Source organism: Panulirus ornatus, chromosome 20 (assembly GCF_036320965.1).
Source record: "Panulirus ornatus isolate Po-2019 chromosome 20, ASM3632096v1, whole genome shotgun sequence".
Classification (NCBI taxonomy): domain Eukaryota; kingdom Metazoa; phylum Arthropoda; class Malacostraca; order Decapoda; family Palinuridae; genus Panulirus; species Panulirus ornatus.
This window is the reverse complement of record NC_092243.1, coordinates 48,422,754-48,442,160: the sequence shown is the minus strand read 5'-3', so window position 1 is coordinate 48,442,160 and position 19,407 is coordinate 48,422,754. Positions and strand designations below refer to the sequence as shown.

At 39.0% G+C, this 19,407-nt stretch overlaps 1 protein-coding gene across 8 annotated transcripts in view; it reads right to left on the bottom strand.

Annotated features, from left to right (window-relative positions):
* The window catches only part of LOC139755988 (uncharacterized), a 540,334-nt gene that overhangs the window by 228,675 nt on the left and 292,252 nt on the right, over positions 1-19,407 (bottom strand). The window contains exon 6 of one of the 8 annotated variants that reach the window (XM_071674895.1): positions 3,143-18,155. The exons of the other annotated variants lie outside the window; for them this stretch is intronic. Within the exon in view, the coding sequence (XP_071530996.1) occupies positions 17,829-18,155 (327 nt within the window). The 3' untranslated portion in view covers positions 3,143-17,828. Of the gene's footprint in view, positions 1-3,142; positions 18,156-19,407 lie in introns of those variants that run through there. 8 annotated transcript variants of the gene reach the window in all.

The following is a 19,407-nucleotide window of genomic DNA, read 5'->3' as shown; positions in this document are numbered from 1 at the left end:
TCTATCATCAAACACATTCAACAAACCTTCAAAATACTCACTCCATCTTCTTACATCACCCATCTTGTTATCATCTCCCCATTTGCCCCCTTCACTGATGTTCCCATTTGTTCCCTTGGGGATAGGGAAGAAAGAATACTTCCCACGCATTCCTCACGTGTCGTAAAAGGCGACTAAAGAGGATGGGAGCGGGGGGGCTAGAAACCCTCCCCTCCTTGTATTTTAACTTTCTAAAAGGGAAAACAGAAGGAGTGATGCAGGGAGTGCTCATCCTCCTCAAACGCTCAGATTGGGGTGTCAAATGTGTGTGGATGTAACCATGATGAGAAAAAGGAGAGATAGGTAGCATGTTTGAGGAAAGGAACCTGGATGTTTTGGCTTTGAGTGAAACGAAGCTCAAGGGTAAAAGGGAAGAGTGGTTTGGGAATGTCTTGGGAGAAAAGTCAGGGGTTAGTGAGAAGACAAGAGCAAGGGAAGGAGTAGCACTACTCCTGAAACAGGAGTGGTGGGAGTATGTGATAGAGTGTAAGAAAGTAAACTCTAGATTGATATGGGTAAAACTGAAAGTGGATGGAGAGAGATGGGTGATTATAGGTGCATATGCACCTGGGCATGAGAAGAAAGATCATGAGAGGCAAGTGTTTTGGGAGCAGCTGTGTGAGTGTGTTAGTAGTGTCGATGCACAAGGCCAGGTTATAGTGATGGGTGATATGAATGCAAAGGTGATTAATGTGACAGTTGAGAGAATAATTGGTGTACATGGGGTGTTCAGTGTCGTAAATGGAAATGGTGAAGAGCTTGTAGATTTATGTGCTGAAAAAGGACTGGTGATTGGGAATCCCTGGTTTAAAAAGAGAGATATACATAAGTATACGTATGTGAGTAGGAGAGATGGCCAGAGAGTGTTATTGGATTACCTGTTAATTGATAGGCATGTGAAAGAGAGACTTTTGGATGTTAATGTGCTGAGAGGGGCAACTGGAGGGATGTTTGATCATTATCGTGTGGAGGCAAAGGTGAAGATATGTAGAGGTTTTCAGGAGGGAAGAGAGAATGTTGGGGTGAAGAGAGTGGTGAGAGTGGGTGAGCTTGGGAAGGAGACTTGTGTGAGGAAGAACCAGGAGAGACTGAGTATGGAATGGAAAGGGGTGAGAACAGGTGAAGTAGGGGGAGTTGGGGAGGAATGAGATATATTTGGGGAAGTGGTGGTGGCTTCGCAAGGGATGCTTGTGGCATAAGAAGCATGGGAGGTGGGCAGACTGGAAAGGGTAGAGAGTGGTGGGATGAAGAAGTGGAATTGTTAGTGAAAGAGAAGAGAGAGGCATTTGGATGGTTTTTGCGGGGAAATGGTGCAGGTGACAGGGAGATGTTTAGTGGGGAGAGGCAGGAGGTCAAGAGAGGGGTGCGGAAGGTGAAAGGCGGGGTAAATGAGAGTTGAGGTGAGATAATGTCGTTGGGTTTTGGGAAGGGTAAAGAGATGTTTATGAAGGAGGTGGGTGGGGTGCGTGGTACAAGGGAACAAATGGGAACATCAGTGAAGGGGGCAAATGGGGAGGTGATAAAAAGTAGTGGTGGTGTGAGGAGATGGAGTGAGTATTTTGAAGGCTTGTTGAATGTGTTTGATGATAGAATGACAGATATGGGGTGTTTTGGTCGAGGTGGTGTGCAAAGTGAGAGGGTTAGGGAAAATGATTTCGTAAACAGAGAAGAGGTAATAAAAGCTTTGTGGAAGATGAAAGCTGGCAAGGCAGCAGGTTTGGATGGCACTGCAGTGGAATTTGTTAAAATAAAAAAAGGGGGTGACTGTATTGTTGACTGGTTGGTACGGTTATTTAACGTATGTATGACTTATGGTGAGGGTGCCTGAGAATTGGCGGAATGCTTGCATAGTGCTGTTGTACAAAGGCAAAGGGGATAAAAGTGAGTGCTCAAATTACAGAGGTATAAGTTTATTGAGTATTCCTGGGAAATTATATGGGAGGGTATTGATGTGAAGGCATGTACAGAGCATGAGACTGGGGAAGAGCAGTGTGGTTTCAGAAGTGATAGACAATGTATGGATTAGGTGTTTGCTGGTTTCAGAAGTGGTAGAGGATGTGTGGATCAGGTGTTTGCTTTAAAAAGTGTATGCAAGAAATACTTTGAAAAGTAAATGGATTTGTATGTAGCATTTATGGATCTGGAGTAGGCATATCATAGAGTTGATAGAGATTCTCTGTGGAAGGTATTAAGAATATATGGTGTGGGAGGCAAGTTGTTAGAAGCAGTGAAAAGTTTTTATCGAGGATGTAAGGCATGTGTACGAATAGGAAGAGAGGAAAGTGATTGGTTCTCAGTGAATGTTGGTTTGTGGCAGGGGTGCGTGATGTCTCCATGGTTGTTTAATTTGTTTATGGATGGGGTTGTTAGGGAGGTAAATGCAAGAGTTTTGGAAAGAGGGGCAAGTATGCAGTCTGTTGTGGATGAGAGAGCTTGGGAAGTGAGTCAGTTGTTGTTTGCTGATGATACAGTGCTGGTGGCTGTTTCAGGTGAGAAACTGCAGAAGCTGGTGACTGAGTTTGGTAAAGTGAGTGAAAGAAGAAAGCTGAGAGTAAATGTGAATAAGAGCAAGGTTATTAGGTACTGTAGGGTTGAGGGACAAGTGAATTGGGAGGTAAGTTTGAATGGAGAAAAACTGGAAGAAGTGAAGTGTTTTAGATATCTGCGAGCGGATTTGGCAGTGGTTGGAACCATGGAAATGGAAGTGAATCATAGGGTGGGGGAGGGGGCAAAAGTTCTGGGAGCGTTGAGGAATGTGTGGAAGTTGAGAACGTTATCTTGGAAGGCAAAAATAGGTATGTTTGAAGGAATAGTGGTTCCAAGAATGTTATATGGTTGCGAGGCATGGGCTGTGGATAGAGTTGTGCGGAGGAGGGTGGATGTGCTGAAAATGAGATGTTTGAGGGCAATATGTGGTGTGAGGTGGTTTGATCAAGTAAGCAATGAAAGGGTAAGAGAGATGTGTGGTAATAACAAGAGTGTGGTTGAGAGAGTAGAGGAGGGTGTTTTGAAATGGTTTGGTCATATGAAGAGAACGAGTGAGGAAACATTGACCAAGAGGATATATGTGTCAGAGGTGGAGGGAGCGAGGAGAAGTGGGAGACTAAATTGGAGGTGGAAAGATGGAGTGAAAAAGATTTTGAGTGATCGGAGCCTGAACATGCAGGAGGGTGAAAGGCATGCAAGTGACAGAGTGAATTGGAATGATGTGGTATACCGGGGTCGACGTGCTGTCAATGGATTGAACCAGGGCATGTGAAGCGTCTGGGGTAAACCATGGAAAGTTTTGTGGGGCCTGTATGTGGAAAGGGAGCTGTGGTTTCGGTGCATTATACATGGCAGCTAGAGACTGAGCGTGAATGAATGTGGCCTTTGTTGTCTTTTCCTGGCACTACCTCGTGCACATGTGGGGGAGGGGGTTGTCAATTCATGTGTGGTGGGGTGGCGACGGGAATGAATAAGGGCAGACAGTATGAATTATGTACATGTGTATGTATGTATATGTCTGTGTGTGTATATATATGTATACGTTGAGATGTATAGGTATGTATATGTGCATGTGTGGACATGTACGTATGTACATGTGTATGTGGGTGGGTTGGGCCATTCTTTCGTCTGTTTCCTTGCGCTACCTCACTAACGTGGGAGACAGTGACAAAGTAAAATACAAAAAAATAAATAAATAAAACCAAGCATGTTGATTTGACTTACTCTTCCAATATATTTACATCACTATTAACCAAAAGCATCTCCTGTAATTCTACCTTTCCTTATCTCTTCTAACCTTATAAATCTATAGCTAATTCTCCAATGCATAGATGCACTTTTTGTTACCTTATGCTCCTTTCAATCTACTTTGGATGATATTGCATCTAATCCTCTTCCCCTACCTCCTGCCACTGAATCTTGCTTTTTCCTTTATTTTCCTTATATAGGGTATTGCAAGCACTTTCCTACCTTCAAGTAGAAAAGGAACATGGCCCATATGGCATACCTCCTCAAGTCCAAGGGGAGTGTGCCTCTGATCTTGCTGTGATCTATGTATGTATCTATCTGTATCTCTGACGTCTGTTCCCTCCAGGAACTCCCAATAATGGGTGGCCATGGCAAAAGGATCTCCACTTATCCCTGTCCTTACACTCTTTTTATTTCCACACACATCTCTCTTACCCTTTCATTACTTACTCGATCAAACCACCTCACACTACATATTGTCCTCAAAAATTTTATTTCCAACACACCCAGCCTCCTCCATACAACCCTATCTAGAGCCTATGCCTCGCAACCATATAACATTGTTGGAACGATGGCTCAATGCAAACAATAATTGCAGTATAAGCCTGAATTTCTGAAATATGGCTTCACTGAGCTGAGAGAGAGATCGGGGAATGTCCGTCCTCAGTGTATCCAGTGTCTGCAAGTCCTCACCAATGAATCTATGAAGGGAAACAAACTAAAACATGTTCAAAACTTTCCTTAACTCTCACTTTCCCAAGCACTTATAATCCTATTTCCTTCTCTCTGGTTGCCAATACGGTTTTTACAGTAAATGGTCTCCTGGTGATTTTCTTTCCCACATGACTCATCTCTGATCTTTCTCTCACAAGGATTTTGGTGAGTCTTTTGTAGTGGCTCTCAACATCTCCAAAGCAATCGGCAGAGCATAGCATAAGCTTATCCTTTCTAAACTTCCTTTCATTGGCTTTTTCTATCCTCTTCATTTTCTAATGTACAGCCTCCTCTTTAGTCAGTCCACTGCAGTACTTAATGATGTGGTGAATTTTCCCTTTTATTTTACCAAGAGTGGTGTCCCTCATTGTATTATCCTACTGCTGCCTCTCTTTCTTCACTCCATAAAAGATCTTACCCTATTCTCTCCTATGTTAATGATTCTAATCCACATACTTCAATTAATTTTCCCTCTTCACTCAAGTGCTTATTTTCTTTTTCACAACATACATATCTCTCTTAATTCAGCCCTATACAGCATTTCAGAATGGAGAAGCAGTATCCTGGGTAACTTCAATAATGCTAGAATGGAATTTCTATCTAAATCTGTTTCCAAATGTCATTAATTTTTGAGTAGATTCTAAAACACCATAATTCATTCCTATAATAACATAAACATGACTGGCATAACCATGTCCTTTATTCTACTCTGGATACCTCATGTAATCAAAATTACAAAATCTTTCCAGAAGCTTAGGGTATGGTATGGGTGTGATAATCATTTTCAATTAAGCAGCTATTTCATATCTATAGGGATGTTATGTACCTCAATATAGACCACTGCTCACAAACTTGGGATGAATTTTTCCTTTGTTTCAGTATCAGCTAGAGTGGAATTAAAAGCATTCTGTCTCATCAATTTCCCAGTACCACCTCTCTCCATCCATCCCCTTCTATCTGCAGTTATGTTTCTGCCCACTCCTTGTTCTACTTGCATTTATTTCAAAACTGCTATGGTGAGCCACCTGCAAGCGTTCCTGTCTCTGAGACTTGGACCCATGGCTCATGCCTGGCTGCCGTTTCCTATACTTTCAATGTGGAGACCAGCCACTCAGGACTGGCCATCATGTAAACTCTTTCTTTCCTCAATCAGTGAAGCTTTAAAATGATCTTTTTTATTGTCTTTCCATATTTCTACAACTCTTCTACCTTGTAGATCTAGGTTCACAAACACATAAGGAGCTTTGATCGATTTATTCATTCTTTTTCTCACAATATTTTCTTTTTCCCAAGATGACCATTATTGGGTTATGTTTTCCCAGTGGAATGTTGCTCGCAGAATTTTTTCTCTTACTTATGCTTACTTAATTCAATATCATCATCCTCTTACATACATCATAAATCAAAGTATCAAGCTATTGTACTCCTACTCTGACTTAATACTTTAATGCGATATTTTCCATTCTGGTCTGCCATGGTTCAGCTTAAGACTGATATCACCCCGAATTCACTCACACTAAAGCAATTAACCTCAATGGTAAAACTGTACAATTCAAACCCTTGTATTCATTGTAAACCACTTATTCATATCACCAATTACTCTCACACATGCACTCTTCCTTTATAACATCTTTCAACAACATAAGAAAGTTTTCCATTCGCACTACAGTAATGGAACTTCACAAAGTCCTTTCCTATCATAATTCATCTATCATGGAGCACCCATTGCATTCTTTATCTTAGAATTTTCTAATCTATCTCTCAAAGGGCAAAATATCCTGTTTATTAATTCTCTTCTGTTCCAAAACCTGCCCTGATTACCACCTACGAAACTGTTGGTCATTTTTTCAACAAAATTCATTATAATCTCGCCATCAACTTTGCTCACTGTACTATGAAGTCATTCTTTCTTAATTCATACAATCATTTATCATTTATTTATTCATTTGGCTTTGTCACTGTCTCCCACGTTTGCGAGGTAGTGCAAGGAAACAGACGAAAGAAATGGCACAACCCACCCACATACACATGTATATACATACATGTCCCCAGACACAAATATACATACCCATACATCTCAATGTACACATATATATACACACACAGACATATACATATATACACATGCACACAATTCACACTGTCTGCCTTTATTCATTCCCATCGCCACCTCGCCACACATGGAATAACATCCCCCTCCCCCCTCATGTGTGCGAGGTAGCACTAGGAAAAGACAACAAAGGCCCCATTTGTTCACACTCATTCTCTAGCTGTCATACAATAATGCCCTAAACCAAAGCTCCCTTTCCACATCCAGGCCCCACACAACTTTCCATGGTTTACCCCAGACGCTTCACATGCCCTGATTCAATCCACTGACAGCATGTCGACTCCGGTATACCACTTCGATCCAATTCACTCTATTCCTTGCCCGCCTTTCACCCTCCTGCATGTTCAGGCCCCGATCACTCAAAATCTTTTTCACTCCATCTTACCACCTCCAATTTGGTCTCCCACTTCTCCTCATTCCCTCCACCTCCGACACATATATCCTCTCTGTCAATCTTTCCTCACTCATTCTCTCCATGTGCCCAAACCATTTCAAAACACCCTCTTCTGCTCTCTCAACCACGCTCTTCTTATTTCCACACATCTCTCTTACCCTTACATTACTTACTCGATCAAACCACCTCACACCACATATAGTCCTCAAACATCTCATTTCCAGCACATCCACCCTCCTGCGCACTACTCTATCCATAGCCCATGCCTCGCAACCATACAACATTGTTGGAACCACTATTCCTTCAAACATACCCATTTTTGCTTTCGGAGATAATGTTCTCGACTTCCACTCATTCTTCAAGGCTCCCAGGATTTTCGCCCCCTCTCCCACCCTATGATTCACTTCCGCTTAAATCATTTATATTCTGTTTAAACAGAACACAGAATGACTACCTTTGTTTCAATATCAAGCACATAATCACTTTTCCATGATGCTATACACCCTTTCAAAATAAATCCAACTACAAATTCAACTTCTTTTATCCCCTCAGTATCTCTTCACAGATATTCACACATGCTGGGTGGTGCCTCTGAATGGATATTTACTCCATAATTTCAGGACCATGCACTGAGTCTGGATGGTGGCTATGGTAGTAGCACACAATAATCCCTTTCCTTTGTAGTCTGTCCTCCAGCTATGCTAATGAGAGCACATTTGCTTAAATTTCCCAGGAAGGTAGACTGATCAGCTTTTAAATAGGTTTATAGGATGAAGGTGAAGATGATCCTGAATCATTTGACAATGATGTCGTGTCTTTTGACCACATGAAGACTGATTTTTTGGACAGACTCTTAAGGCATCAAGAGATGACTGTGATAAATTAGGAAAAGATTTTCTAGCAAACGTGGAAGTAGTGTTGCCAGTGCCTGCCTGACCCTGACAACACTGCATCTGACTGTGTGGCTTATAATTCTATAAGCTTTTCTAGAGTTGATAAATTATCAGTGATTATAACAAGAAAAGATTAATTGCCTAAAACATAACAACTGTCAGTAATCAATACTCTAATGTACTTAAAATGAATAACAAAACATGTGCAGTGGCAACTTCCTTGACACTTAGGCCTAACTTTCGCACTTTTTAGCACAGTGCTGGGCCATCTATAAAGTAGTGGACAAAATATACTACCAAGTGACTTTGCTCATTGTTCTAAAAATATCTTTAAAACTATAAGTGAATAAATATATTTCTAAACAACTTGAGCATAGGAAAGGATAACAGTATAGAATATTAAGGGATTAGCCATCACTAAATCTTACACCCCAAAATTTAAACTTGTAATCTTACTTCCTTAGTAATGTTTTCCTCTCTCTCATTATCATTCCACATTCTCTTGAGGTATAATCCTGCTGTAACAGTACCCACAGGACATATTCAATGCCCTAAGGTAAAAATCTCAGTTCCCCAAGGAACTATACTTGCACCTCTACTGTCTCTCGTTCTCATATCTGACAAATGACACTGTATCTAAATGATGTTTTTAAAAATCTGTACTTTTGGTTTATCTTCTTGAGATTAAGATCAGCTTACTGGTTACATAGTCAAAAATATTTGTTTTTAGCACTATGTAGAAAACTGAGGTAAATATACTTTTTCAGACTGGACACTGACCAAATATCCTAGACTTATGAGATTACTTTTTTGAAAACTGGAGGACTACATCACATGAAAGATTTATTGGTTGTAAATTTACATGATATGTAGAACAGTGAATAGGTGAACATTTGGTTGTCTGGAGCATCATAAGACTGGACTGGGTTTTCCAGGAATCATATCATAAAAGTCAATAACAGGATGATAACAAAGCAGCAAACAGTACACTTAGCGGTGTGCCCATAAAGATACATATCCAGGATGCATGAAGAAGGTCAGGTTACCAAGTACAGTACAGGTTGAGTATCCCTTATCCAAAATGCCTGGGACCAGAAGTGTTTTGAATTTTGGATTTTTTTCTGATTTTGAAATAATTTGCTTATACATAATGAGATCTGTGGAAAACATGATGGTATGGAAACAAACAGGTTAGAGTTGAGACATACCTCAACATTTTGACCGTTCAACAGTCTTCCTCAGGAGATACTGATTCCAGCATTTGGCGGACGCCTTGGTGTGTTGCTCTATGATTGGACGACTTGTCCTGCTGCCTCCACTCATTCACAGCAATCTCCACTGCCTGATGCGATCAGCAAATAAACCCAGACCTTGTGTTAACATTGTTCTTGATCCCTTCCTCTAGGTAAGTTCTTACATACTATCACTAAACGGTCAATGCCAAGGCAAGTACAGGCAAGTAACAAACCGTTCAGTGATATTGTGAGAGCTTACCTAGATGAAGGGATTAAAAGCAATTTTAACACAAGGTCTGGGTTCATCTGCTGGTCAAGTCAGGCATTGGAGATCGCTGTGAATGGATGAAGGCAGCAGGACAACCTATCCAATCAGGAAGTGACATGCCAAGGTGGCCAACTAGGTGACCATCACTTGCTAGGGAACACAGTCTCACTGAATGCTGGAATAAGTATCTCCTGAGGAATGTTGGATGGTCAAAACGTTGAGGTATGTATGCCTCAACTCTAACTTGTTTGTTTCCATACTATCCTGTTTTCCACAGCTGTCATGATGGATAACAGATAATGAGATATCATGGAGATGGCACCTAAGTCTAAACACAAAATCCATTCTTGTTTCATGTACAACTTATACACACAGCCTGAAGGTAATGTATACAATATCTTTATAATTTTGCACATGAAACGAAGTTTCTGTAATACTGAACCATTAGAAAGATAAGGTCTCACAATGTCAGCTGCCTATGTGGACAATCTGTGGTTGTTTGATATCACCCCCATTCCTGACTGAATCTAGATGCTACTGATAGGCGATTATTTTCTTACACATTCACAAAGAGCAGAGAATAAGCAAAAAACACATCCATACTACATCTTTTAGCTTGAGTTTTATTCCATATGTCCTGGTAATTGTATTTTCTTGTATTTCAAAGATGTTTGTGATTTACTTTATCGAACTTGTTCAAAATTTTGAACACTTAAATTAAGTTGCTGTGGTCTACGTTTTTTAAGGTAGATATTTAAGGGAAGGGATAAATTTTGTGGTGCATCTTTGAACTTGCTCTAATTTTTCCATGTCTTTTGTATAGTTTGGGGGCCAAAACTGGACTTCATGTTCAAGGTGTGATCTTACTAAAGAACTGTAAAGTGTGAGAACTGTTTCTGGTGTCTTGTAATCTTTGTTCCTGGCTATGAAGGCTACCATTTGGTTCCCTTTTTTACTTGCTGCTTGACATTGTTTAGCATACTTCAGTGTTGCTAATGACAACTCTAAGGTCCTTTTCTTTATTTAGTTTAGTTAGAGTTTCCAAATAGTTTGTAGTCGTGAAGTATATTCTTGTCTCCAAAGTGCATAACTACACTTGTCAGAATTAAACTTCATTTGCCATCTGTCTGACCACTCTGCTAGTAAGTTAAGATCTCTTTGAATAATTTTGCAGTCCCTGCTCTTTACAGCTCTACCTCCTAGATTAGTATTGTCAACAAATTTGGAAATCTTAGATATGAGACCAAGTTCTAGGCCATTAATGTATATTATGAAAAGAATTGGGCTTCAGACTGACCCCTGTAGCACACCACTTGTTAAGTCTAGCCAATCTGAGGCTTCGCCATCAAACACTACACACTGCTTTCTTCCAGTGAGCCAGTCTCTGATCCATGTACAGAGTTTTTCACTGATTCCATCTGCTTTGACTCTATGCACAAGTCTCTCGTGAAGTACTTTATCAAAAGCCTTTTGGAAATCAATATATACTACATCAGACAGTACTTTTTCATCCCAATTCTGATAACTAACATTAAAAAGTCTCCTATTGCAGAAACTGTGTTGGTTGTTTGATATAATTCTGTGATAATTCTGTGTTCTGGAAATGTGACAATTTTATCCCGTATTATTTTTTCCATCGTTTTACCCACCACTAACATAAAGCTAATTGGGTGGTAGTTCAAGGCATACTTTCAGTCTCCTTTTTAATATATAAGAGTAACAACTGTTAGTTTCCAGTCAGCTGGTACCTGACCATCCGATAGAGATTTGAATTTTTTGTTATGGGGTATATCATCTGTCTCCAAACCTCTTTTAAAAATCATAAAGCTAAGTTATCTGGGCCATTGGATTTGTTAGAATTTAACTGGTCAATGTATTTAAGTACTTCAGAGCTCTTTATTTCTCTAACCTTCAACTCTTCTTCATCAGATCCTTGAAACATTTTCACAGGTTGCACTATTTGAGATATTTCTTCATTTGTGAATACAGAGTTAAAGGAATAAATTAGTGTGTCATGTTCGTTTTGCAATGGCTTGATTCCTTCTTTTACTGCCTTCCTTTGTCTTCTATATTTGAAGAATTCCTTATGATTATTCTTAACTTTCTAGGAAATTCTTTTCCCTTCCTCATGTTGACTCTGTCTTATGACCTTCTTACATTCCCTTTGGAATTTGAATTATTCTTGATGATTTTCATCAGTTCCAATTGATTTAATTTCTTATATGTGTTTTCTTTTGGGAAATTAGTCCTATTCTCCTGTTCATCCATGACGGTTTTGAAATATTGCAAGTTCTCTTTGTAATTTATGGAATATGTTTATTTTCAATCTTGAGTGTCTATTTTTAGAATTATTCCAATTTCCTCTATTGTGTGAACTTAAAGAAGTTTTGTCTGATGAGAACTGCAAATTTCATGTCTAATGTTTGCAAAATTTGCTGAACTGTAATCTGGGATCAGGAGTTTGTTGTCCTTTATTTCATAATCTAAATTTATCCCTAATCTAATCAAATGGTGATTGCAGTTTGACAAACTCTCGACTACTTTGCAAGAGTTGATTTAATTTATGTCACTGGTGAGGACAAGTTCAAGAATGGTTTTTACCTCTAGTTGGTTTTTTAATTAACCCTTCTAGAAAAGCATCTTCAATTAGTTCTATTAGTTCGTTCCCTCAAAGTCACTTGTTAACATGTTCCAATTTATGTTTGGACTGTTGAAGTTTCCTTCTATCATAACCTTTTTACTCTTTACTATAGCTTTGATTTCACTGTACATATTATCATGATCTTTTTGCTTAAGAGGCCTGTAAATAAAGCCAAGACGTAGTTTACTTTTGAACTTGTCAGTAATGGTAATATAGAGTCATACATGTGTGTGTCCACTTTGCTTATCTAAAGAGCACTTAGACTGTTATCAATGTAAATCAAAACTCCACCATCTACCCTGTATATGATACCTTTCATAATAGTTTGTATCTGGGTATTGCTAACTCGGTGATTAAGTATTTATTCTCAGAGTTTACCCTTGTTTCTGATATTGCAATATGTTTGGTTCTTCATTAACTGCATAGGATATAAGTTCATCATGATCTGTGATGATGCTCCAGGTGTTTGTGTATATCAAACTTATATTCCCTGGAGCTGATTCCTGGAATGGATTTGCCTTTTTTTTTTTTCACTGTCAGTATGCATGTTTGAAGTATCACTGTCATTGTCTGCATGTGCAGCAGTGGGAGAGAGATTGTTCTCCATCTGTTTTGGGTTTGCTGCCTTACTGTGACCCTCCCCACACTGGACCCTACCAGCCTTGTTCCTAAAAGTTACCAGCGAGTTTACCTGTAGCTGTACTAACATGTTACTTATACTGCCTGAGTTGTCCCCAACTGACCCTACTTGACCTTACTTTGCCTGTGAAGTTATTGCTACTCCCTGAGGATCCCTACCACCGAGGTCCCATCCATCCTCTACTACTACCATTATAGAGGTCAAACTGGACACTTTGTCCCTCAGATCCTATTCACACTCACATTCCCTCTACAACAACCCACCTTCCTCAGCTACACCCTCATCCTCCCCCACTCTCCTATTTCCTTCATTAGCAAGAAAGTGATTTGCTCTTCTGAGTAGTTAACCTCAATTAAAAAAAAATGCCTAATATTTTCATCAAGTACTCTCCCAAGGTAGGCTTTCCGTATTCCATTCAAGTGAAGGCTGTCCCTAGCATAGAGATCTATCATGACTAAAATGGTCTCACAGGTCTATATTAAACACACTATCCTCCTCCCTACAGATAGCTTCAATTCTACTGAGGGTACAGGAATCGACGTCATACCTTGGTCAGAGTCCACCTTGTGGAAATGAGGTTTGACTTCAGAATATACTTGACAAGATGCAGTGATTCTGACCACGGACAAAAAGCACCATTTGAGACATTCCAGAATGGCAAAGGTTTTCATGTACTTCCCTAAGTTTATCTGTAGTAGAAACATCACACACACATATGAGAGGGCAACTGCTGGTATATTTTCTTCACCTGGCTGGTACACAATATCATAGTGATAGCAAGATGTGCTATCTTGCTATCTAGTCATTTTTAATTTTGTTAGCAGATTAGTCGAACATAAATTTTACACTGCACTGATTTGTAATAAGCTTGAAATGATGTCCAACAAGAACGCATTTCCAATTCCTAAGGTCTTCTACTGCAGCATATGTTTCTTTCTCTACAAAAGAATGCTTCTATTCACTATTAGAAAGAGTACGAGAGAAGAATGCCACAGGACAACAATTCTGAGTTAGTGTAGCAGATATAGCTTTCTCCTCTGAATGCCACTTCCAGTGCAGAATGATCTTGTAACAATTCGTGACCTAAAATCACATCACTACACAAGCTGGGTAACACCTTGAGCTTAACACCATGGTAAGTTTCTCCTTGCAGCTCTATGTCCATAGTACACTGACCAAAGATTTTCAAGGAAAGTGATACATCGGCCACTGAAACTTCTCCCTTGTCAGAATGTATGGTTGACTTGTTCAGTTTCACTGTGTAATCCTGCACAAAGTTTTCTGAACTACCAGTGTCAATAAGAGCATCAACAGGAATCCTGTTGATTTTCAAACGGCATACAGATTTATCAAGGCATGAAGGTGTGGCTCCAGCTAAAGTAGCAAGCATTGAGGCACAGTGTTCCGAGATGAGGGGACTATTTGACTGTTTCACCTATCACCATACCTTAACATTAATGCCCCTTTTTCTCACATTTCAAATACATCTCCTCCCTAAAGGGACACTGACTGCAGGGGTGCTGGTTGTAAACACAGAAAGCACTGGTTGTAGCAGCAGAAACTGTATTAACTTTCTTTTCTGTGATTTCAAAATCATCCACATGACTCAGTGATTGAGGCACTGCAGCATTTATAGGTTTAGCAAAAGAATAAGAGGCAGAATGTTTCTGGGCCATTTCCAGTGTGCAGGTCTGCTTATATGCAGTCTATGAGTTTAAGGCTTTGTTTTCTAGTAGTTGGTGATGTACTGGACCTGAGGCTAGCCCATTAGCTTTAACTTGGCAGTCCTTAGAGAGGAGCTTCTACTCCAGGAGAAACTAGTCAAGAGACTCATCTGGTTCTTGTCTATGAGTGGCGAGAAAATGTATGATGAATATTTAATTTTTGGGTATCACATACAATCCTGTCAAGGCCTTCTCAATTTTTTCATACATATCACAGTCCATTATCTAGTCATACACTTATGAAGCAATGTAGTCTGAGAGAACAGGTCTAATCTTCCGTGGGAGAAGTTTTTTTGCACAGCCAGGGTAAAGTTTGTAGACGTCTTGAGGCAGTGGTTCCAATCCTTAACAGCAGTATGGGAGTCTGGATCCACATCAAAGCGGTCAAGGCATAAAAACCATTCCATGACCTCTTAGAAATCATATGTGCAATAAACTGAAGCAAACCAACTGCATAACAGGACTTGTAGTTTTATTGCACAAACAATAGCACTGCCGTTACATCCTGTAACAAAACATGCACAGCTATAAACAACAGCACTTACTCTCATGCCAAGATACACATCTAGCAGAAAAACCAACATTATGAAAACCTTATCCACAATTCTAACTTATCAGTAAGATTGGCAAAACATAACATAAACAAGGAAACACAGAAGTTAAAGGAGTAACCAACCTGTGTTTACAAGGTACTCAGCTCATCTGACCTGGCGCATGTCAGGGACCCCTAACAACAATGAGAGTGATTTCAAGTGTACAGCTGTAACAATTTACAATTTTGCACAAGTTGAATGGTTAACTATCATTTATTTTACTAAATGTGTTGTAATACTATACATAATATTTCTATAATCATATCAAGTAAAACATTTAATGCCTTTTTTGGTTTTATGTTGCCTACTTTTGCCTATTTCAGCTGTTTCTCTTGCCTATTTGCCTGCCATTTCTGAAGATTTTAAGTGCCTAATCATCCAGGATCTTCTCACAACATTTGAGCACATCCATCTTAACATCATTGGTGGTGGCCTTTCGCTTCTTAGCACCAATGGTACCAGAAAAACTTATAAGACGCTTTGGTGGCATGATGCAAGAGACAAAATACATGCATTATATCTTATACTGTGGTAAAAAATTCTCTAACTGTATCACTCTGTGCCTATATGTGGGCTTCTTGCAAAGTGCCAGCAATGCCAGATCACTACACTGCTAGACTAATAACGACTATGTTATTCCAAAAATAATCCCATGTAAATTAAATAAAGATGTAAATGGACCATGCAATTCATTCTGCAAATAGCATAAGCCAAACATGCATATATCAAGAGGTTCCTGTACTATAATAGTACTTTTTGGAATCCTTTTTTTAACAAATTTCTTGCTCAGTTTCATGTTATGTCTTCTGGTTGCTCTATCCTTACACTTCTCAAAGAACTGTTCACTGTCCATGTCACTGATCTATTAAAAAAAACTTACAAGTTGTGACCATGTCATTCCTCACTCTTCTCTCTTGTAAGTTAGGAAGCTTAAAGCCTTTAGCCTTTCCCTGTAATTTAATTCTCCCGGTTCTGTTCCAGTTTTGTTCCCCTCTTCTGGACCTTTTCTATTAGCTTTTTGTGCTTTTTTTAGGTGTAGCGACCACACTTGAGAAGAAAATTCTAAAATTCTAATTCTGGCTTCTATCTATCTATATCTCTGATGCCCACTCTCTTCCATGTAGGAGGTGGCCACACAGCAAAATAGTCTCCACCCCGATGCCACACCCTATCAACAGCTTTGAATATATCAATGGCAACAACACAGCATTCCCCAAAATCTTTCAGGGATGATAACCAGATATTAGCAAGATAGGAAAGAATATCACCAGTGGATCTTACCTTATGATCAGAAAGAAGACTAATAGATTCAAGTCATCAGAGGATATGGGAACTGAGGAGGGATTCAAAGACTTAGGAAATGGTAGATGTCAAATGGGATGCACCAGTGTCTGCTTCCAAGACTAAGGAAAAGTTCTGGTTTCTAATGAAAAACTGAAAAGATGAGTAAGCACAAGTGAAAATTCAGAGGCACACTTTCAGTACAAGGGAATGGAAGCATCAGGTCAATAACCTTGCTTGTGTCCATAGAGAGAAGAATTTTTTGGATGGTTCAAAAAGAGATTACAGGAAGAGGCATTGGATTAGTAATGTTAGTGAAGAAATGTTAGAATCATCCAAGGAAGACGTACAGGAGAAACAGGAACCACAGACAGTTGTTTTGTCTATGTGAGAGACATCTACAGTACTGTTAGAATGGAAAAGTGAAGGAAAGGTAGAGTGACATATGTAATGCACATAGGTAAAGACCAGAAAGAGGGATTATTGCAATTCCTTTGAATAAAGCCATTCTTTGCCTCATGTTTATTGTATTCACCTCAATTATAGATTGTGATAAATGCTGAATGGGAGTTGAAGGAAGGAGAATTTGTCCAAGCCTGATGTGCCTGATCCCTTGCCTGAATGACCTCAGAACAGGTACGGTTGAACCCTGGACTTCAAGAAGAGGTTGTCTTGAAGGAAGAGGGGAAAAATGCTTATATTCCTGTAACAATAACCTCTGCATGGGATGAACCCTAACTGACACTTCTTGAGGCAACCTTCATTTACCTGTGAATTCTTATTTCTTTGAAAGGCAAGTGGTAATTGCTTCACTCTAATGATACTCAAATCAATGTGCAAAATTCTTCAGCAAGTGCTTTGAGTAAAGTATCTGAATACCCAATACCCAAAGTGTGGAAACACTTGGCATTCAAAATGCTTGAAGAAGATTCTTTATGTGCTACCATACAATAAATGCAGGGAAAAAGCAACATAATGTACGATAATAAAGACTTCTAAACATACATATCACACATTATTAAAAAATTCATTGATACAGTATAGTAATCCCTAATTGTGTTTCAAACAGATACAGGAGCTTATGTAATGAACCTCAAAACATAAAATGCATAGAAAACTTTAGGGTGCCAATAGAAGTGAAGAAGATGGCTAATTAGTACCGCTCATCTTGGACGACCAACACCATAATCAGGTGTTTACCATTATTTTACTGAAGTACACTATCATTCATACTTCTACCTATTTTCAAACACTCTCTTCTCAATTACACAAGGTGAATCAAATCTCTTTAGACTTGCAAATTTAGTGGTAATGAATTTGCATAGTTAGGATCCACATCCCTTATCCTTAAAGACAGCATATGGCAGGAATAATCATTTCACTGGGGTAGACTTACAGCCCTGCTATCCTAAGCTACCTGTTTGTTTCTCTAATGACCCTACAGCAATATTTTGAGCTTTTTCTATTCAGTAAACTTTCCATAAACTTGGTTAAAATTCTCACTTCCATACTAAATACAGTACAGATCTCAGTATTTGTAGATTTTACCCTATCATAAAAATCAGTCAACAGGGACATTAAATATGCTTGTGGATTTATGGTAGTTAAAAATATGTTTCTTTAAAGATGTTCCTTGAGAAGACTGATAAGGGCATTGAACACATTTATATGGTTTTTCTCCAGTGTGAATACGGAAATGTCTCTTAAAATTCATCTTCTGAGAGAACTTTAAAGGACAGAGTGAGCAGGCATATGGCTTCTCTCCAGTGTGAGTTCGAACATGCTCTGTTAAGTGCCCTTTCTTAGAAGTGTTGTAGGAACAGTAGGGGCACTGATGCCTCTTGCTGGTGAGTCCTCTTCTACTGGCCCCCTGGCCAACATACTCCACCTGTGAGGAACAGGTGCCACCTTAATCACTACCACAAGTCAGTTTACACTATCACTGCTAATGCTAACTTTAAAATGTGGAATTTCAATAGTAAAGATGATGAGAATGCTAATTTCAAATCCTTTAAAACTGTGGAAAATACGTATAAAGATATGATTGCTGTAGAGTTCTAATTCAATATTAGAGTGAACTATTTAAAAAATATATACAGCAGTTCTTAACATACAATACTGTTCAGTTGTTAAGATATCTATACCTAGTTCTACATGATCAATGTTCAAATAGTGAGAGCTGGATAATTCATGCAAAATCCTTTGAAACTGCTTGGTCACTACAAACAACCATCCCATCATCCCTCAGGAAACTGACCACCAATTCTTTACAGACATGAGAAATTATTCCTATTCCACTTACTACTGTTGGTTCTTAGACAACAGAGTATGCAGGTATGTGCTATGAAAAATTAATTAAAATTTTGTACGTGCTAACATGCCATGTATCTAATTTCTCATTAATCTGAATAATCTTAAAGCAGTGACAAATTACTACACACCCACTGTTGTTGTGCAATTGTTGCATTTAGAAATGATTCTATATGAATATCATGCTTATGTGCTAGATTCATTGATAGAAAAAAGTAGATACATATAGAGATAAACACATGGTCTAACAGGAAAACCACAACAGGTTGTATGGCATACACAACAATTAAGAACTAAATGTATTCTGTTCAAAGACTGCCAAAGGCAACACAAAAATATATATATATATATGCATGCTTGGCAAAATGCCTTCTCATATTTCTCTGAATTTTAACTTATTACTTCTAAAATGTTCATTCTTCTCTCTCCTTCACTTTTTCTATTTTTCTTTACAGTGACTGACATGGCATTGATAAAACATACCTCACTCAAGGCCATCTTACATGAAAACAAAAAGACTATGAAAAAAATGAAATTGATCATGGCTCTGCATATGTTTGCAGATGTGACACTTAAAGGTAAAAAGATTATAATTCATAGGAAGAATAAACATGAAAGAAGGATGAAAATTCCAAAACTTTGCTTCCAAGGAAAGAAAGGAGTATCATAATGCTCAATTCTCTTGTGGCCAGTTCCCATGCAAAACTAAAGTAAGCAGCAGCCATATGCCTGTCTGTGGCCCAAGCCTTGGCGACAAGGACACATAAGGACAGTTCTTAGGTGCAGTGGCCAAAAGAATAATTATAAAGCAAGAAAAGGGGCAACAAAAT